This window comes from Coffea arabica, chromosome 1e (assembly GCF_036785885.1).
Source record: "Coffea arabica cultivar ET-39 chromosome 1e, Coffea Arabica ET-39 HiFi, whole genome shotgun sequence".
In the NCBI taxonomy this organism is placed as follows: domain Eukaryota; kingdom Viridiplantae; phylum Streptophyta; class Magnoliopsida; order Gentianales; family Rubiaceae; genus Coffea; species Coffea arabica.
In genome coordinates, this window is record NC_092311.1 from 43,549,430 (window position 1) to 43,571,388 (window position 21,959).

The 21,959-nt window shown below is 35.3% G+C and overlaps 2 protein-coding genes across 6 annotated transcripts; both read right to left on the reverse strand.

The window, feature by feature from the left end:
- Nucleotides 1-7,031: 7,031 nt before the first annotated feature.
- Nucleotides 7,032-9,469, reverse strand: LOC113704981 (glycosyltransferase BC10). The gene is made up of 2 exons (XM_027226848.2): nucleotides 8,213-9,469; nucleotides 7,032-7,467 (listed from the first exon to the last, which is right to left on the reverse strand). The coding sequence occupies exon 1, from the start codon at nucleotides 9,304-9,306 to the stop codon at nucleotides 8,218-8,220; it is 1,089 nt and encodes a 362-aa protein (XP_027082649.1). The 5' UTR covers nucleotides 9,307-9,469; the 3' UTR covers nucleotides 7,032-7,467; nucleotides 8,213-8,217.
- A 3,193-nt stretch (nucleotides 9,470-12,662) lies between these two features.
- Nucleotides 12,663-20,490, reverse strand: LOC113704992 (protein IQ-DOMAIN 5). 5 transcript variants are annotated; one of them, XM_027226891.2, is made up of 9 exons: nucleotides 20,309-20,490; nucleotides 20,136-20,237; nucleotides 19,405-19,518; nucleotides 18,068-18,176; nucleotides 17,108-17,353; nucleotides 16,243-16,470; nucleotides 15,556-15,669; nucleotides 13,795-14,317; nucleotides 12,663-13,283 (listed from the first exon to the last, which is right to left on the reverse strand). In XM_027226891.2, the coding sequence occupies exons 4-9, from the start codon at nucleotides 18,149-18,151 to the stop codon at nucleotides 13,132-13,134; spliced, it is 1,347 nt and encodes a 448-aa protein (XP_027082692.1). In that variant the 5' UTR covers nucleotides 18,152-18,176; nucleotides 19,405-19,518; nucleotides 20,136-20,237; nucleotides 20,309-20,490; the 3' UTR covers nucleotides 12,663-13,131. The 5 variants fall into 5 exon arrangements, with proteins under 5 accessions (XP_027082692.1, XP_027082666.1, XP_027082684.1 ...); XM_027226865.2 differs by lacking the exon at nucleotides 20,136-20,237; XM_027226883.2 differs by lacking the exon at nucleotides 20,309-20,490 and having other exon boundaries at nucleotides 20,136-20,302.
- Nucleotides 20,491-21,959: the final 1,469 nt, after the last annotated feature.

The following is a 21,959-nucleotide window of genomic DNA, read 5'->3' on the forward strand; positions in this document are numbered from 1 at the left end:
TTTGAAAAACTTGTTTTTTAAAAGTAGGGAAATCCAAATGGAGTTACGTTTTCACGGATAATACTTGTAGCGTGACCAAATTTTGGCCCTCATTCAAGAAGTGTGGGATGTAACCAAATCTTAAACTATGGAATGCTCCACAGGTTCAAGGCAACAAAAATCATCTCTCTTTTTCCTTCACGGATTTGCTAGGCTGACCTTGCCTCTTTTTAAAAAAATAAAATAAAACATCATAATTTCATTAAAATCTGCTCTAATTGCAGAAGTTATATTATTAAACATACACAGATATCAAAAATCAAATCAAAAGAATGGATACTACAGATATAAAGAACTGACGAAAATTACACTGTAAAGCTGTAAAAAATATATTTTAAAAAATGAGACAAATAATTGGTAGCCTGACCTTGCTTAGACCATTTGATTTTGGTAATTAGTTGAGTCATTGCTTTCGTACAACCAACCCATACCCTTCCACTCCTGACTCCACCCCATAACTTAGCAACAAATTTGGTTAGCAAATTACAAATTATGCTGTACATGGACAAACGTTGTTGGTGCCCAAATCCCTACTAAAGCACTTGCTTTTCATCACCAAAAGTGATTTAGCTAATAGCTATAGACATGGAACAATGACTTTTACTACAATTATTTACTTAGTTGTGGTTTGGTAACAAAATTCCGTCTAAATTATGAGCAAAAGGTCATCAACTTGAAAAAAAATTCCCAAAAAAAAAAAAAAGATACTCGTTATCTCTTTTTTTTTAAAAAAAAATTCTTCAATTCATCATCATCCTAATTGGGGCCCCTAAATTTGTTTCCTAACCAAATTTTTGTTGTTACACAGGAGCTAAAGCTGTTTATAGTTCTATTGATTAGCGCAAGAAATACTACTGTATGGCATTATACATGATTTGTTAAGTCTCTTAAGAATAGTCCTAGTTGTCTTTCTACCATCTAATTCCAACTTCATGTTATCCATCAACACATTTTTACATAGCACCAAACCAGAATTTTAATGATGTAAGCAAATTAGCACTTTTGGGAACACAATACTCTTTTTAACTTCTCATCTTGCTTTATGTCCCATCCACACGTACAACTTCTCCATTTTTCAAAAGGAGCTAAAGATGAACATTGAGTAGTATTTCTTTTGGCTATCCCTTCCTTGTGCTGTGCTAGCCGACCTAGCTCGATTTTCGCCCTTTTTGCTGTGTCCACTCGAAGATTTTATTCCTTTCCTAGCCCTTCATCTTTCCTGTTCCTTTTTGACATTAACACTTTCGGCCGCTTGAGAGACTTACTATCTCTCTGAAAGTAGTGTCACATAATTTGGCATGGCATCGATTATTACTTTTAGGATTAATTTTTTCTATACTGACAATGTATACATTGTCAGTTTTAAATGAATGACAATTATGTAAAATTTAAATTTAAAATTTAACTTTTACGCATGTTTTATGATTTATGAATCTAACGGTAACAGTGTATATACTATCAGTGTATATAAAATTTACCCTTACTTTTATTACAACAATCAATAAGAAGCTTTTGCTTTCAACCTTGACTAGTAGTCCAAGACCTCATCAGTGGTATTATACTGCCCATTTAAATAGTAATACATCAGAAGAAAAATTGACACATTTGGATTCAAATAGTTATGAACAGCAATCGGTAGTTTTGTCTACGTTTAGATTGTCAATTCTAAACAATAATGTCAAACTCTTTGAGCACGTAGCTTGCAGATAATTTTGAGACTTCATAAAACACACCAAGATTTGATGTCTAAGTTGTCAATTTGAGTTTATTACGAAGACTTTATATAAAGAGAAAAGTGTACTTGGACCGAACAACTCAATCTATGATTGATGTCGCGTTCAGTTCAAGACTGCAGGAATCTGAAATCATGAAGTTCAGATGAGGGCTTTGTTCTCCTACTGCCAGACTGCATTTTGTTGGATTGGTGTTTGAATGGTTTAAGGTTTTACCATTCTTGAAACTATGTACCATAATTTCGTACACCACATTGTTTTCACAGTAAGTACATATATTGTGTGGCTTTGACCTTAAAATTATAGAATTGTTAGATACAATGTTGTTAAACTCGGATCGGATAGCGACTTGACTAAACTATTGGGTTAGGAGTTAACTGATTGGGATTGGTTAGATCGTTCTCAAAAACCTGCTAACGTTAGCATGATGTTATAATTATTTCATATTTTTATAAGTTTCAAAAATATTGAAATTAAGTTCTTGGTTATATTTGACCAATCATGAAAAATGTTCCAAAAATATTAGACTTGCAATCAAATATATACCTAATATTTATATATAAAAATGTAAATTCATGGTTAAAATATATCGATTCTCCAAAATTACTTGAAAAACTAAATTAAAACAAATTAATGCAAGTTGGAATCACTGATGCTAAATTAATAAGATCATAGGGATGAAAATATCTTGATTTAGAGATCATTTAGAAAAGCGAGTGATTTTGATATTTACACTAAATGGATGGCAGTTTCTTATTCCTATTAATAAATGAAAGTGTTACAATTTAGGTAACTTAAATTATGTTAGGGAAAAAAAGAAAGAAAAGTTTGAGAATCGGATCAACCAATCGGATCGGGTCACTGATTTAGCTAGTTTTCTATGGTTTCGACTGGTTTTTGACTAAAGCGGCTTTATACTACAAACCAATTTGGAAAAGATGGCTGGTTCACGGTCAGACTGATCGAACCGGCCAATCTAGTTCGGATCTAACAACACTGGTTAAATATAACTAGATTTGAAAATGCCCGAGAATTAACTACTAGGCTAATGGCCAAAGAGTTGAACTCCCGCCTAATAGAACAGAGTTTAAATCCTGATTTGCAGGTTTGGGGGTAGAGAGGGAATCGGGGAGTGGGGGAGGTTCAAGAAGAAAAAGGGGACTTTGAATTCTTGAATTTATGTTGAAATAAGCCAAAGTTGATCTTTTTTCCCCTTTGTTTCATGTATTTGCGAGGATGGCCTTGCTTCGATCATCTCTATTTTGGTTAGTAACTAAGCAAGAAGTTGACCCCGCGTGAATGGTCCAGCGGTAGCGCCTCTCACCGGTGACCCTTGAGGTTTCAAGTTCGAGTCTCCGCTTCGCTGGATTCCTCCGCGCACTTAACGTGTTCGGGCTCCGGGCTCGGGCCGCAGGGGATTAGTCGGGCCCCGTAAGAATTGACCCGAACACTCATGTGTCTAAAAAAAAAAAAAACTAAGCAAGAAGTTCGATTGTCAAATTGCAAATTATGCTGCCGGTGGACAAACTTCAATTATCCAAAATCCGTACAATTTACATAAAGTGATGAACTATAGACATATGTCAACGAACTTTATATTTCAAAACTTAGTCCACTGCTATAATTATTTCTTTAGGTATGGTTTGGTGAAAAAAGGTCCGTCTAATTATCATTTTATGGTCCACCAACTTAAATATGTTTTACAAAAAAAAAAAATTTCAGCAAGAGAGAAGTGGAATTTAAGAAATGAGAAAGAAGAAGAGGAATTTGAACTAATGACCAACTTTTCATTACTCTAATTAGTTCTTTGGGTAAGGTTTAGTGGAATACGTCGGTCTAATTATCAATTTATGGTCCGCCAACTTAGATACTTTTGACAAAAAAAAATTTCAGCAAGAGACTAGTCGAATTTAAGAAATGAAAAAGGAGAAGAGGGATCTGAACTCGCGACCAAACTTAAATACTTCACTTTGAAAAAAAAAATTGATGTAATATTTTAACTCCATTAATTATTCCTCAATTGATCATCATTCTTAGTTTCAGAATGGGGTCCCTAAAGTTGTTTCATGACCAAAAAGAAGCCCAAGCTGTGATTGGAAAAAAAAAAAATTAAAAGGGGACCAGAGTCCTTTGCTTGGGGCTTTCATCTTCCTATTGTGGTCCACGGAGCTGCTCATAATTTGTCTGTCATTGTCTTATATGCGTTCGTGGCACATTTTTTTGTGTTTGTTACGTCCAACCCGAATTTTAATTTAGTTGTTCTCTTACAAGTGTTATGTCCAGAAAGTTGTCAACAATTAATACCCCTTTCTTTTCCTTTTTTTTTTTTTTTTAATTTTTCGAAAGGAACTAATAGTTGTTAACATTTGATTGATTGGCACAAGTAATAGTCATCAAAGATGATTTTTATGTCTTTTGGGGATGGTTCCAGTTGTCTTTTGGGGATGAAATTGGATGGTATCATCGTTTCATTTTCTTTTTTTTTTAAGGATGAAAATTATGCAATATCGTTTAAGTATCCTAACATTCTAGGTTTTGTTAAAAAAAATAATCTAAAAAATTATTAGACAAATATTTTCTGTGACTTGATAACGTAGATGAATAGTATCAATATAGTTGCGCTACAAGTCTTCCCCTTGATATATTTTCCGGGGAAAGAAGTTGATTTAACCAAATTACAAGGGAGGTAAATATAATTTACCCTTTTGGCTGGCCTATATTAGGTGTTCGGTCACCGACACTGATGATGCATGAATGAAGAGGTCCTCAAACGGAAAGTACATAGTAGGCCCAACTAGTGGGCCTAGGAGTCCAATAAGTTTCATTCTTGTCGGCCGCATAAGATTAAAGGGAATGTGAGCACATCCTCTATTCGGTTTAATAAAGGCTTATAATCTACCTAAATCCCTCTATAGTTGTTGTTTGGATTATTTAAAATGTATTTGAATTTGTGATTCTCTAATTATCAAAATATATTTTAAACACTATATTATAATTTATAAAATCAAATATCTCATAAACAATTTAAACAATTTGAGAGATTTGAGAGGATTTCAAATCTTTCGTCAAAGTTCTCAATCCAGATGAAGGACAGGATATCAAAGGGAAAAAAAGAATAAAGGAATTTTACTTTGGATACTCCTTCATAGTGAATTCTCAGCTATATATGCAATATGCTTGTAGTATATGGAGACAAGGAAGAGAAGAAGGATTAATAGTTTCTTTCATGAAGCACTTGAAAGTAAGCAAATAAATTTTAGTGGGAAAAAGTCGAAGTAAATTGGCTTCAGATACTTCACAAATAACGAAGGAACAAAGAAAATTCCCATAAATAATAAGGAAGAAAATAAATTATATATACCTTTCTTTCAAGAGGGGTTACAAAAAAATTAGAATAGTTTTCTATGAAGGCAGACCCTCGTGGTCCACCAAGAAAAGGAAAGACCAAAGGACCTCGTTCATTGATTGGAATATGAAAGACAGGTTACAATTACTTGGAATCTTAATGATGAAAAGGTTGTAGAAGTTACATGCATCACTAACGAAAATGTATGAATTGCAACAAGTTACAAGAGCAATTAGCCTTTTTAGGCCATAATTATGGTGATTATGAAGCCACAGAAGAAGTTACGATTGCCTTCTTTGAAGTTTTATGTTATGGTAGCCAAAACTTTGCTGTTGCCATTGATACCCTTCAAAGTTCTCATACTTCCAAATTCGAACTTGTGAGCAGAGAATGCACATTATATTTAAAAGGCATTTGATGAAAAGTGGTATTGCATTTTGTAACCAGCTACTCCTTCCGTCCCAATTATTCTTCCGTCCCAATTATTCTGTCATATTTTGAAAATTCAAAATTTTAAAAATAGTGATTTAATTTTGATATTTATACTCCTCTTTCTAATCTTATCCTCATAAATTTAAATTTTAAATTTAAATAGTAATATACATATAATTAAAGGGAAGAGTTATATTAAAAGAAGATATTAAAAAATATTTTAATCTTTTTAACAAAATAAATATTTTGAGACATTCTAAAATAAAAAGGAGGACAGTATTAATCGGGCAATGCTAGTAGCAAACTTGTGGTGCAGTTTCTACTTTTTTTTTTATTTTAGTTGCCTGTCACGGTATTCAGGGCTTTGCCCTGACTAATCCGTTAGTCGACTCGGGTCGCATACCTGACTGTGGTGGGTGAGTCTCCCAACAAGAATGGCTGCGTACGCAAGGTTTCGAACCGAGACCTGCTTAAGCGGAATCAAGCTGCTTGACACTTGGCCCAAACCCGGTTGGTGCAGTTTCTACTTGTGTTTCTACTTGTGTTACAGTGAGATGATGTGATATCGCAAACTTGTGGTGCAGTTTCTATTTGTGTTACAGTGAGATGGTATCACATTTGTGTCCATCATATCAATTATTAGATCCTGTCAAATAGATGGGCCCCTCCCTATGTCACGAGATCGGTACTAAAAATAAAAAACATTTATTCTTACTTAATTGGTAAAATATACTACTCCATTGACGTAATACAACCTTGACCATCGGACTTGTATATTAGACTAGAAGAGTTGGTACACCTATACCTAAATTTGGCTAACTTAAGTTTAACCATAGAACTTTTAGTTTAACGACCTTACATAAACTTATCCTGAACCTTCTCTTTATTTTACCTCAAAAATTTTTACTTTACCCACCAAAGCAATCTCAGGCTCAAGATATTGTTCTATCGAATGGCTTGACAATGACTCCGTGATAAAGAATACGTCCAAATTGTCAGAGAAAAAGGAATCCTAGAAAAAGGCAAATTCCATTAGGTGAGAATAATTGCAATTAGACCATCTATAATATTGTCCAGTTGCAGCCGTAAAAGTTTTGGCCCAAAGAGAAGCAACTGCAAACTTTGGTGATGCCAAAATAACTTCAAGTTGCTGCTATTCCTTCTTTTCTGTCGGGACTAATGCTAGAAATTAAGCATAAAAACGCCCACATTAGTTTCTAGAACACCATTATTTAACAAGAAATCATAAGTAAACTAAATAGCATTTTCCAATTCCCAAGTATAGCCAAGTGCCACGAGGGAAAATGATGACAAAAAATTCTTCATTTCTTGTATGAATTTAAGACTCCACCATTTCCACGGTTGGAAATGGATATGAGAATCACCACTGACAAAAAGAGGGAAGCACTTGCAAATGGAATAACCCAACACCAAAGCAAAGAGAAGGTCAAAGATAAAAAGGTAGAAAAAAGGGCCAAGAGTGATGCCAAAAAGAGAGAATTTCCTACCTTGGATTTTCAACTTTTCCAATGGCAAATACATACAACCATCCAACTGGATTCAGATGTTGCAAATGACAAGCAATTAGGCCTTAGGACTTCTTTCATTCCTCTATGGACTATGGCCGTTCTTTCGTGTCATTCGCATTGTTAACCATCCATCCAACTATATGTACAACCACACAGAATTATTAAGAATCAACCCCAATACTGATATTACAGTTTACACCTAAACGTACATTTTGACCACTTTGCTTCTTAAGCCTCATCCACCCTTTGCTTAATTTGGACTCCTTGGGTTCCTTTGGTTGAAGGCCTTCTATTACAGCCCCTTCAAAACCTTATCCCACGTGGTACTCCAAAACCTTGTATACATAGATAGCCTAGGAAAATTTTATCCCCTTTTGCTTCTCCTTACCTGTTGAACAGAAAAATCAACATGATTTCACCAAGCTGCTAACTAAAATTGCTAACTAAATAGCACAATTTAATAAGAAACCTTCAAGCCAAAATTGCTAAATCCAAACCCTACATGTTTCCATTTTCTTTTACATTTACTTTTGAAGATCTATTTCTGATGCATTTTCAAGAATAAAATCATGGACCCTTACCAACTCAGCAACACCTTAATTAGCTAAGCTACATTCATGATTCTTCCATATTTAGGATATAAACTAGCAAAAAGTAAAAACAGCTACTAACCATAAAAGACAATAACCATTTTGCCATTTGAACTTTAGACCATATATAACAGAGAAACAGAACCCCAAAACAAAAAATTGAGAACTTTTGAAAGCACCAATCTCACATGAAATTTGCTTAATTATGGCCTTTTCATCCAACAAATGAAAGAAAAAGATCTCCCCATCAATATCGTCCATCTTCCCACCTAAAAAAGGCCAGAATGACACAGACTTTTTTATTTACTCCAAGATAAAAAAACAAAGGTACCGACTTTTCACCACTCAATGTCAAATTTACAGGTAGCGGATTAGACCAAATACTGTACTAGCACCACTACTATCCGCCCACATCACCAAAAATATCCACCACCACCGATTCTCCACACAATTCTAACTCACCCCAACTCATCAAAATCCATCCCGAGTCAACTCACAAACCCCAATTAAGGCAGAACAGAAATCTGGAGCTAGAAAACTTACCAAAATCAGTCCTTGAAAATGACTGAATCCGCAATTTCCATCAATGGCTTCAAGCAACCAGGCGAAAATTTCCTCGCAAACATGTAAGAGTACGAAGAATTCGAGCGCCTTAAACGATGAATCAGCTCAGGAGACACCTCAGGTGGATTATAAGTATGAGGATGTCCATCGACACTGTCGGTCCAATTAACCCGAGTTAATGTATATTGGGAACACCCCTCCAGATCCGTCATTGATAAAAGTGTAGGAAAATAATGCTCTTCAGGATAACAAGACTCTACATTTATACAAGGCATCTTGAACTTATTCCACAAACGCCTATCTTCAATAACCTTGAGGGCATGTCTTCGAGATAGCGTAAAAAACTGCGAGCCCACTCGAAATTGATCGAAACTAACTTCTGGGGTCATCACATTTTCCCCTCTAGCATTGTACCGATCCCACAAAGTCGGCGAATCGGAGAGGATCTCAATGTAACTCAAGTATTCGAGGTTTTTCGACAGCTTGTGGAGGTCGAACAGGAATTTGTAGAGGTAGTTGAAGGAGTGGAGTGGGATGCAGTTTTGGGAGACTAGCGTGAAGTATGCATTTGACGGGTCGTCGAGGAGGGCGGTGGCAAGGAGGCGGCGGGCGGCGGAGATCAAAGTGGGGGAAGATCGTTGAGTTCTCTTAGATGGGATAAATTTATCGGCAAAAACGCCGGTGGGTGGGGTGATTTTGACAGAAGGGTCGGCGTGGACGTAGATATTGTAGAGACTTGGGCGGGTTTGGTTGAAGAATTTTTCCCAGAGGGGGATGAAGTAGAGGTCGGAGTTGGTGAGGAAGAGGAAGGCAATTTTGGGGCGGAAGGTGGAGGTGGAGCCGAGGCGGGATTTGGTGGAGGGGAGGTGGGATTTGACGGAGGTGGAGGTGGAAGAGGAGAGGGAGATGGCTTTGTGGAAGAGGGACAAGTCGTCGAACTCGTCCGGGGCGGTGATGGTGAGACGGCGAGGAGGGAGGAAGGATGGGGCTATGAAGTAGAAAAGGACCGGTAGGCAGAGCAGAAGTGTGAGGGTTGGGATGAGCGGAGATGAAGGGTAGGATACTATTGGCATTGTTGGTCTGTGGGTGTTTGGGGTTGGGGATTATTGGGAAAGTGGGAAATTTTTGGATGGAGGGTTTTGATTAGTAGGAGTGGTAGTAGTACTATTTAATGCATTTGGTGGGAAAATTGATGGATTTTTTGAGGGTTTTTTGGCTTTTCTCCTTTTTTTCCTTTTTGTTTGGGGGATTTTTTTTTGGGCTGGGGGGGGCGGGTGGGGTGGGGTTTGTAGGTGTTTAAGGTGGTGTGAAAATGTTGATCATTCAAGAATTGGGGATTTGGGAAGATTTGGGAATTGGGGGAGAGGAAATGGTTGAAGAAAGAGTGATCTTGGGATGGGCTATGAGGGATTTTGGAGGAGGAAAGGGAGAAGGGAACAGTCGAGATCCAGCAGGAAAAGGGAGATAATGAGAGGTGGGGACTGGTGGAGGGTTGGAGTAATGTGTTGCAGTCCAAAAGCAGGTAAGTGCTCAGCTGGTTGTATGCAGAAGGAGACTGTCTTGTTTTTTGGTGATAAAAAAAAGGTCAAAAAACCATAGCTATCACTAAACTATTGATCAGATCATATTTTAGCCATCAAACTATTTTTCGTCAGTAATTGACCACTAAACAACTTAATCAGTAAATTCATAATCATTTAGTCGATAATTACTCTTAATCTGTGAAATTAATTGTACACGTGATAAAGTGCGGGGTAATTTTATCCAACAACTACGGGATCCTATTTCACAGATTAACTGCTAATTTTACAGATTAAGAGCAATTATCGACTAAATGGTCACGAGTTTATTGATTTAGTTATTTAGTGGCCAATTACTGACAAAAAATAGTTTGATGGCCAAAACATGACCTGACAAATAGTTTAGTGGCCGCCGAGGTTTTTTACCCTAAATAAAATTTGGATGTATTTGGAAGCTTTATTTAATACAGGGAACATAATAGATTGAGATGTAAGTAAGGAGATGTTGCTTTTTAGTAACTGATTTGGTCAGATTTGGATCTTGTTAATTTGAAGTATCGAGCCTGCAGTATACAGTAAATTGGAATCCAATAAGTTTATGGTAGTGAATTTATGGAAATTAATGGAAGAATAACTGGAAGATTTTTCAGTTATTCTTCAAGAATTGAATTGGATTAGTATATCGGTTTGGCTAAAACTATTTAAAGTTTTTAGGTGTCAGTTTTTTCTCAAAAAAAGTATAATTAATTTGAGAAAGTGTCACAATTTCAGGAATTCAATAGATATGAATGAATGTATTTATGTTGTAAATACAGTATAATTTAAGTTCTTTAATGAATGCCCCACTAGTTGAAAAATTCTTACTATATATATTTAAAAAAAAAAGAGTGACTTTTAATTCTCTGATATGGTCAAGGGAAGAACTTTGACAGTGGTAAATTCTCCAAGGGAAAAAGCATATATCCTGTACATTTTTGGCATATATCCTGTAGATTTTAGGCTTGCTAGATTCGTCTGTTGCAGTGAATGATCCAAGCAGCAAGCATCTCTATTTTCTCAATCGTCAAAAAAGTCCAAAATAGCATACATCACCTTTTTACAATCACGTTTTAACCTTGATTGGATTGTAGTTTTTCACAAAAAAAATTTTACATAAAACACTCACGAGTACCCATTTACCTCATATTTATCAAATCGTTATATGATATTTTTTTATAAAAACTTCTAAAAAAATATCAACAAGACAAACGGAAACATAATTGTATGATCATGCATAATGCTTTCCCTGAACAAACCTCTTGTAAAGTCCAATAAAGGACACTTAACAAATTCTTATATGCAAGTTCAAAAGGGATCAAACCTTAAGTTTTGATAGGGTGGGAGGGAGATTAAGAGTTCAAATCTTACCTTCCATTATTTTGCCACTATATGTGTCTTCTCCAGATTTATATGAATGTGTAGCACATTCGTCTGGTTCGATAGTAATTCAATCTATGTAGATTACTCAATTGGATCGGTTGAGCCTCTCCATAAAATGCTAGACTAAAAGTAAAGGTAGGGTAGATGTTACCAATTGATCCAAAAAAAATTCTTCTATGTACATTTAAAGCATATCTCACTAAATAAATAAGATTAATTAGTATGAGATATCAAGGACCTATTTTAGGTACTTTAATTATTTAGTGAGATATGATTAGTATTGGTTCTGCAATGTGACATATTTTGACCATGCATTACCATCCTCAAGATTATACACTCTTACTAAAATCGTGAAAAACTATTATTTTAATTTTTTTCTTCAATAGAAATTAAAAAAAAAAGAACTAGCCAATGTGTTCAAATATTATCATGGAAGGAAATGACATTTTTTTCCTTTTAATTTTTCCATCCATTAAAGATACCATCATAGGGGTAAAATACCTTGATTTACCCAAGTTGGCTCCAAATACTACAACGAGATAATTTTTGCTTTTAAAATGGAAAAGATAATCCATTTCAAAATTTTAAGCAATTCTTCTCACTTTGTACATTTCTTTCTTGTGTCTGTTTGCTAAATTCTTTCCGTCTGTGCTTTTCCTTCGCTGTGGCCAACCAATAACTATAAGCCGTAGCTTAGCAAAATTTGCTTCTAAGTTAGTTAAAGGTGTGAATTGGATGTTGGATTTTCCAGTGTGGCTGGAAGAGTTAGCTCAGCAAAATTATTGTTTGAAACCCCCCCCCCCCCCCACCCACAAAAACAATCTCCCCAACACCACCAAAAATAATGATCAGCTTCCTCAACATTTGATGAGTATATAATAACCTGGCTTTGAAAAGCTTGAATCCCACAAATAATTATAACATGAATAAGCTCAACTCTTTTTTTCCCCAATTGGGTTTCCATAATTTTGAATTCGGACGGCCAAACTTTCTAAAGATGACATCTCAACTATAATGTGCAGGTATAGATTGATTTTCTGGCAGAAAGAAGATCAATTTTAACATGATGGATGACATCTCAATTTTCTTGTTTCCTACTTCCAGAATTTCCTCCATAAGGACAATACTTTAAGGTGTTGTTTGATGAGGAAACAAATAGAACTACTTCTGGAGTAACATGAATCTTTCTCCCTTTTGTTTTGGGGGTAAGGAAGGCTCAAAACCATGAAAAGCTAAGCAGGCTTACTTACCACTAATCTACTATGAACCTGCTGATGCCTCAACATTTCAGGGACACAGGAGAATGGTAATAGATCAGTCTAACATGAGAATGTGCTTTTCTATCTCAATCTCCAATAGATGAAATTGCAATATGAGTACACAGCGGGCCAGTGACTTCTGTCATAGTGGCCAGTGACTTCTGTTATAGTGCCAGTATTATCTTACAATCGAACTATAGAATCAAGTGCAGTATAGAATACTGACAAGGATTTGAACACAGATGAATTCATCATTCATCAGATAAATCTTACTTCAAGTCACTAAAATTTTGCACTTAAAACATATACCCTTCAAGCCTGCCGAATTCTTGAGTCTGATCTTATGAATAAATTGAACAAAAGAACCAATTGACAACCTTTCTACAGTGGAGGAACAGAACGAAGTCTCTCAACATATGAACCAAACTTAAGACAAGCAGCTCAGAAATAGCTAACAAAACAAGAGAATAGCCGATAAAAAATGATGACATGACAACCGTTACAACAGCTTGAGTAGCTCCGAGAAGATTTATTCCTGCAACAACACCTGTCTTCCATCCCTGCCCTGACGATATTGCCAGAAAAAAGAGGAACTGAAGCACTGCCAACGCATCTCCTTAAGAGAGGCCACCACTATGTACAGACTAACAAAGGCAGAACTTAATATGGAAGAGTTGCATATCCCAACAGAACATCAAGTCTAGTTGTCCACAGACTGTGCAATCGATTTGGTAGGCTTTAGATCAGTGCCATTTGCTTTGGATCTGTCCTTCAAGGGCTTCTGTACAGTAGGACTCCTTTTGACAGCATTTCTACTAGGTTGCCTAGTTGTCTGAGAGCCAAGACCTTGCCCTAAACAAGGTGAATAACCAGAATGTCCAGGTGAAAAATGGACTGGTGTTTATAGGAAGAACATCAATAAGAATGAACTTTTTAGTATTCACAGTATCCTGCTTATGGGATTCCATAATTACAAATTTTAGCATGGAAAGATGGTTGGTGCAATATTCTCATCTAGTAATTCCTACTTGCAAATACAAAAACAATGGTTTTTATCTGAGATGCTTCTACCCCAAAATAACTGGTTTATTCAAATCAAATACTGCAGGAGTTTTTATTGTGTTATGCATTATATTGCCAAACCTTCAGAAAACCTTTTCTTGTAGAACTGAAATTGCATGCAACTTTGCCCTTTTTGTCATTCTACATAACCTTTATTTCACTTTTCAGCACAGATGGAGGATAGTAAAGGCCTATTAAATTTCTACGTTGCATAGCAGAATTGCAGGATGCTCTATCAACCACATAAATGAGAATACACAAAACTGAGTGCAAAAGCAGCATCAAAGAGAGAAAAACTAACCACTAGGCAAAGAAAGCCTCTTCTTTCCCTGCTTATCTGACTGCATCGATCTCTCTTTAGGGTTGCTGTTTGATCTTGAAATGACACTGGGCTTTAAACTACCGCCTTCAGCTAAATCATCATGAATCTGTTTTAACCTTGGATTGGCAGAAACTGTGGGAGTTGTATCTTGCACTGTGGCCAACTTATTTGGGGAAGAGCTGGAGCCATCAGAATGACAAGCAGCTAATTTCTCATTTAACAGATTCAAATTGATACTTGAACGAGATGGGCCTGTTTTTTCATTTGGGTGATTTGAAGTCATTGATTTCTTGCCAGTAGATTTTGTTTGGGTTTTTATACCATTTTTTCCTTCAGTTGATCCATTCTCTTGAAGTGCCATCCCATCCTTGGTATTAATGTCTAAAAAGCGGTTTTCCCATGGACGAACGGCCATCCACCTTTCCAACCAATTCCATCCCCAGTTACTTTTATCTGGTTCGAAACCAGCTGGTGTTGCCTGCTGTCTTGATCCTGCCTGCCACTGTAACAGAGGAAATGATACTATTAAAGCCATCAAAGAAAATAAATGCAAAATGAATTAGAAAGAACAAGAGAAAACGGATACATGGGAACTTATAGCCATATAATGAAGTGTCAGAAGATAGAAACGAGGAGTATGTCAAACGTAAAAATGACAATTTGAGGCCTCTGTTCCTTGTTTTATGACAACAAATCAAAAGTTGCTCAAGCAATTTAACCAAGGCTCTAAAAAATTTAAAGGCAGTTAGGATTTACATGCCACTACTTTATAACTGAGGCTTAAAATTTAAAGAGTGAGTGGGAGTTAAGAAGTTTAAAAGGTTCACAAGTCAACTTTGAACTCAAAGCTTTCATGGAAAAGCTTACAAGATCAAACGTTTGAGGTAAGATCTCAGAAAGTATGAATTCTGCAAAAGTAATGATACATCCAGTCTTTGGTAAGTTCAGACGATCTAACTTGCATCCTAACCTCTCAGAGGTTTTGCGAACTGGAACAGGCACGTTGGGAAGAGGTAGGATGACATTAATTCGGTCATAGCTTGTAACTTAATAGACCTAACTTGCATCTCAAGTCCTTGAAAGTTTCCTGGGAGAATGGAGAGGAATTGAGAGGCAGGCAGGCTGTTTGAACCTTCAAAAGAAATCTATCAGTAACAGCTAAATTTCTGAGGAATGGATTGCATGTTCCAAATAGATTTCTGACAATGAGAATGACACTTTAATTGGAATATCCTTCAAAACATTTTGTCATAATACTTTTTCCAAATTTGGCACAAACAAGTTTAAGCACTACCTTTCGGTTAGAAGTACATTTGCACTAGTCAGCAAAATAAGTATTATTTTTACCAATCTTTTTAATTATAAGAAGGATTTCTTCAAAGAGTCAATTTTAGAAGCATTAGTTGCTCAAGGAATGAGATTTTTCTGGTACTCAGGAATCTTTATCAATGTACATGCTCTATCAGACTCTGCATGTCCAGTCAGTCTACGACATTCATCTAAAGCACTGGGAATATCTCTCAGAACACAAAAAACTGAGTCATGACTTATAATGCATGAACTGTGAATTGACATGAGAATCGAACAGAGCTAGGTAGGCTAAGCTTGGATATCTCATACATTAAGATAATTGCATCCTCATACTTTCAATTTTCACTGATCTAGTGCTTGACAATTTTTCTATAGTAAGATCACCATAGAGAATCACGGTTTACATGCTAGAGGATAAAAAATAGTTACCTGATGAGCCAAAGCATATGCCATTGCCCTTTCACGCTTAGCTGCAGCTTCCTGCCTTTTCAACAACTTGGCTTGAATATCTTCAACGGATCCAACACTATCACACCACCCTTCCTGTGTAAGAACCAAGGCAACAAAAAGAAATAAGAGTGCATAAAAGCAAAACAAAATGGAAAAAAAAGTACTTAAACAGAAAGAAAACTACTTCACTTATTTTGGCTGTGAATTGTGGCTCAAAAGAGAGAACAGGATTCCAGCACTTTCAAATTCTACGAACAAAATATTGACACCATACATATAAACCAAAATAAATAAATAAATAAAACTACAGTCTAACATGCATTGTGAACAGAAACAATCAGACAATAGATAAGCTGCTGAATCCTGACTTTGTTCATTAGATTGTAATCGCTCTTGTCTAATTTATCAGTATAACAAATTCTTTTGTATGACCTATGGAATGTGCGTCATCTATTTTCTCAGCTTCCAAACTAGTCAAGAAAAGGTAAGCTGATGCTAGAAACCAGGCAAGTCAAAAATTACAATGTCACTGATGTGACACCATATCAGCTAACCAATGTGCAAGACAGAATGATAAATATTAGCTCACTATCCATTTATTTTACATAAACACTAAGAAGTGGCCAAGAAAATATCATGAAATGATAGCATCTAGAATTTGCATACTTCTATTTCCCTAACACGAGCATCATGTTCAAGTTGTTGTTGAAGTTTCTGTTGGGCTGTTTGATTTTCCAGTGCCATACGAACACGCCTTGCTCGGACACGGGCCTGAACTCGAACTAGAGCTTGCATACAGCGGAGAGTGATTGCAGCTTGCTTTCTTACAGCATGGCCCCTAACAAGGGCTTGAAGTCTCACTAGTCCCTTTAAGGCTCTTAGAGCTCGTCTAGCCTGAAAATCATCAGCAATTTTGTGTCTAATGTCAAACTTCAAACATAGAAGACTAGGTACAATTCTTGCATTAAAAACTTTTATCCCATAAACAAAATTTTATACAAGAAAATAAATATATAATAGTTCCTTACAACTGTACTCTGGGGGTAAAACTATAAAAACAAAACAAAAAAAGGAAAACTGTACCATGATAGTATATAGCATTCAGGTTTTAAGGTTTTAAGAACTTGTAATATATGTGAAGATACTTTTCAAATCTAAGGCTATAAAATGACACTCAACAAAAACAAGTTCAAATAATATATCTTGATCTGGTATAGGTGCCTGTCCACAAGATACATGTCCCATTCCTGTGTATTGATATATTAATGTCATACCATCATTTGCTTAATTAACATATTGAAAATATATATACAATCAACTAGTACTCCTAAAACAGATTAACCATCCTCTCCCAACTAGAATTTTTGAATGCAAAGGTAGGCAATGGCTGAGTTAAGGGGAGGAAAAGTAGAATACTTTCAGCTGAAAATCTTCTAATCTATAGATCTTTAAAAGAAATAAAGATCAACAGAACAGTATATCAGGAACATACAGACAAATTGGAGAGAGAAAAAAGTGATGCAAGAAGTACCAGGAATCCTCTAAAAGCTGTTTGAATGCGGATGGCTGCCCATTCTTCTCTACTGTATTGAATTTGAGCCGCATCTGCCACTTGAAGTGAAGTAGAAGGCGTGCCAGTGGCATCTGAAAGTGAAAGTGCACTAGCATCTTCAGCTGGCCTTGCAGCATCATGACTCAATTCGTCCTGAAGTATGTCAGTATCAATTTCAACAGAATGCTTTCTCCGGTGCCAAAACTTTCCAGTAGTACTGGTCCTCTGTAAAATGTACAATATCAATGACTGATTGAGAAAGCATAGACACTGTGGAATGTGAAGCACACGTAAAATAATGTTCAGGATTTAACACGAAAATGAAAAGATGACATAAAAGCAAGAGTTCAAGATTTTCTAATTCGTAAGCACCTCTGCTTTTACAATATCCATGTTGTAGCCAGGTTCTTTTAAGTTTACCAAGAAGGAGATACTGGAGTATAGGCCAGTGCCCCTAAACCAGTAATGTGAAATGGTATGTTCATCTCTCAGAAATTGAGAAAAGATGAACTGAAAGTTTGACACCCAATGCTCTCACAGACAGGAGTGGAATATAAACAACTTAATGAGTTCCTCATTTATAAAAGAACAATAGGATATGCATACTAAGTATCATCTATGCAAGTGGAAAATCTCTATGACATGCACATCACACTTAACATTCATTACTTTGACCATTTTTTGCTCTTTCTGGATGGTAGTTGGCAAAGATAGGCTCATACTGTGTCATAATTCTTCTTCTCTTCTTTTATATCCCCAATTTATGTGACATCTTTTGTTTCACTTCTTTTCTTCCTTTAGTTTTTTGTTCAAGCTGTTGGTTTGGGGAGAAGGGGGGTTGTGGCAAATAATAATAATGCCAAATTTGAAAAACTATCCACCTTGTGTCCTTCCACTCCTATTGCCCTGTGGGCACCTGAGGATTTGTTAAGTACTCACATTTTCATCCTTTTCTGAAGATTGTGATCTTTCTGGTTTCTTCAAACCAACCAAAGCTTTAATCCATTTCCCTGATACACCCATTGTTAGCAGTTTTAGCTCATCAGACCTGCAACAAGTAATATAAATGACTCAGTACTACTGCTAACTTCTAGTTGTACCTTAGAAGAACCAATGAAGAAACCCACAGAGGGAAAGCAAGTTCAATAATCAAAAAACACCTTCATATATAAGACAATCTATATGGAAAAAATACTAATCAGAGCAAAAAGGTACAGAATAGATACTCTTAAATGGGAAATGTGGTCCACGAGCATGTGATATACAGTCTTGTGCTCACCATTTGCTTCTAAGAATGGGACATACAGTATTGGTGTTGTACTTATCCATTTACTTCTAACAAGGGAGACTCTTGAGATGTACTAAACATTAAGTGACTCATGCTTACAGAATATTGCATGGGTAAAAATGCAACAATAGAATATGCACTGACAGTGATTTCACCTGATCCATGCTGTACCAAAAGCGCTCTATGCCTGCTTACTTCCCACAAGAATGTTAATAAAGCTCAACCGCCAAGATGTCTTCTCAAATTAGTAGAGTTCAAAAATTACAATTTTTAATTTCTTCTATCTAAACTGCGATAACTGAAAGAATAGAATTCTCAAATTCTTAAAATGAGGTGGTAGAGTTAATTCCCAAAAGAATAGGTAATGACCTTGCACGAATCATAAAATGACTTTAGTACTGTTAAAATCTTAAATAGCAAAACATGTTAAATAATCCCAAATTTTCCATTTTTCATGTGCTATTTCATACAAAGCAAGAATCCTGTTACTTATGTGCTACTTCATATGAAGAAAGAATCCTGTTACTTAACTAGTGTTGCACTCAGCAGTTTAAGCATGAAGCATCTTGCTCAATTCACTTCTTTGTTTACACCTTAGTGTCATAATCCAGTAATAGTTCTTGCAGTCTTCATCACAGTCATTGAGCTGCTTATATAATTGCTCATGTTACACATTACTCTTAAGGAAAACACACTATAACCACCAAGCTCTAATCTTAAAGTTGGCTACCCAAACAATCATCTTGGTACACCTAGCATCACAACAAAACTTCTCTCTTGGGATTTTGTGAGCATGGGATAGCATATCACATAGAAAGTTATGAAAGCTGCTCGTCACTGCTGTTGAATAGACAATGCAATAATGCATCACATATATGGAATGAAATGCAATGGATGAACAGGAACCCCTGATATATGAGGTTGACTAAACATCTACTACATTGTTAAACCTCTACATCATAATCCATCCCCCCAACTAAATACTCACCTTCAAAAGGAAAGCTTTATGTAACTCCAAAGCATCCAATTGAACAAGACTATTTCTTTGTTATAAACAATGCAAAATGTAATCTTCCCATGCCATCCACTCCTCTCTTTTCACCTGAGAAGCACGGTAACAGAAATCATTGTCACTTTTGCAATTCAGAAAAATAATTCACTACAAAACAGGACATCCATAAGTACCAAATGTAAAACTCATAAACCATCTATAAGATTAAAAATAATGGATAAATTTTGCAAATAATTAGGCTTGTATTGCACAGATCTTTACTGGTGCAGAATGATGACCTCTTTGATGACAATGAAAACTACTTTATCATCCGCAACATCAATTATGATAAAATAGTAGAAGTAACCCGTAATTACCAGCTCTATCATTAGTTTTCCCATTTGTGAAACATCTAAGCTAATCAAACAGAAACCTAAAACAATAAAATGAAATAATTGAATTCCTTTAATCCAATAAGCTTGACACATACTGAACTAACTTGATCCCTTATCTTACAAACAAACATACAATTCAAATGGAATTCCAGAAGACCTCAACTTAAGAGCCAAAATTCAAAACACCCCCATCAAGAAACTGGATGGTGAGTGCTACAGTGATGAAAACTCAGCTAAAGTTTCGAACTTTATGGATCATGCCAGCTCATGTTGTACTAAATTCACCTAAAACTGAAAAAATACCCCACCAGAAGAAGACAAAAAGAATAATACACTGCTGACTGCTCCAGCTAAGTGAAAGGAAAGCCCAGTTGAGACAATTCAGCAAACGAGAAATGCAGATCTATAGATCATCTAACTGGCATGCGTATATAACTGCAAGAAAGAGCTGAATTCAAATCATGGTGGGCACGTTTGAGAAAAACAAAAGGAACCCTTTTCTTTACCTCAAGTAAAAATGATGGGTTTTTGAAGATACTTCAGAAAAAGAACCTGAAAACAAAAAATGGGTGCTTGGTTGTTTGGACTCAGTACAATGGGAGAAGAGTTAATGATGACTAAATATTAATTTAAATGCGAAAAAGGGACTTTTTTTTGATGTTTTTGGCTTTTGGTTTTCTTGTTGGGGACGGATCTAATTATGTCTAATCTTGTCTATGTGGGAAAGTAATCTCGTAATAATAATTAATCTTCTATGTCTCAATCACAATCAATCAGCCAAGGGAAAGGTCAACTCGTGGTCAACGGTATTCGAAAGCTTTAGACAAAGGTGTAATTATTTTCTGTTAGTATTCTTTTTCTGACAGCTTTGGAGTCTTTTTAGAGTGGTTGTTACTCCAATCGATTTGAAATAGTGTACGAGCAATTGAGCATCATTAGTGCGACACGTTTTAACTTTAAACATTGGTTAGAACAAGTTAAGGGTAAAAACAAGAATAATTTGAATTTTAGGACATCTAAAAGTAGCTTTACTTGGTACTTCTATTCCAAAAAAAAAAAGAGAGAGAGAGAGGTTTGGCAATTTCTCTCCCAAAAAAAATCTACATTTTTCATGAACATATTTTTAATCATTTTTTTATCTCACATAAATAAAATCATTACAGTATTTTTTTTACAAAAAAAAACTCTAGAAAATAAGAATTCAAACGGGCTCTAACCATGTATGTTTTGATTGTTTGCTACTTCATTGATATTATGATAGGTTCTTGAGTAATTAAGCATTGAGAGACATGAAGTGGTTTTCAAGTTATACGCTACTAATTGATATTTAGCAAAATTTTAGTCAAAGAACATTTCATACTTGATTTTTTGTAACCTTATTTTTTTTTCTTTTGAATAGAGTCTGTCTTCTTGAAGTTGCATATGTAAATATTCTTAAGGATAAAAATTTTGCAATTAAGAGAAAGAAAATATAACCAATGGATTTATAAGTTAATTTTTTGTAGTTCAAAGTTAACTAATATGAGCTAAACTCTTGTAATTTTCTTAAAAGTAATACATTTGTTAATAATTGTGCTAATAACCTAATTTCTTTCTTTTTTGAGGTAAGAACAAAATTTTCAAGATTTGGAATGTATATTTGTTTTTCATTGATATTATTCTAAACTCAAGAAAATAAGTACAAATTTTAACATGTTGAGCATGAGTTAAAGACAAATTCGAAAGTCTATATGCAAGATGAATCTGCCACCCCATAATTGTAACTTTTTAAAGAATCAAATTAGTGGCTCAGCTTATTTTTATGAAATTACCATACAAATAAAAGAGAAAAAAAATTACACCATGGATTGGAGATGATATATCCATTTGAAACCAAAAAAAAAAACATTTCTCTTTTATTTCCAAGAAACAATACTTTGTCCTTTTAGCTTCCTAGTTGCTCAATCCCCACAATTCTTTTGGTAGATTTGATGGATATTTAAAAAAAAAAAAAACATTTGTCTTCCTACTTTTTTTGAACACCTAACCCTATTTAAATTGCTATTTTTTTTGAGTTATTATTGAAAAATGTATCATAGCGATTTGATTTGACGTGTATGAAGTAAAAAAAAAATTAGTTTTTTTTAAGATTCAAAACTCTTTTTATCCACTCAAAAT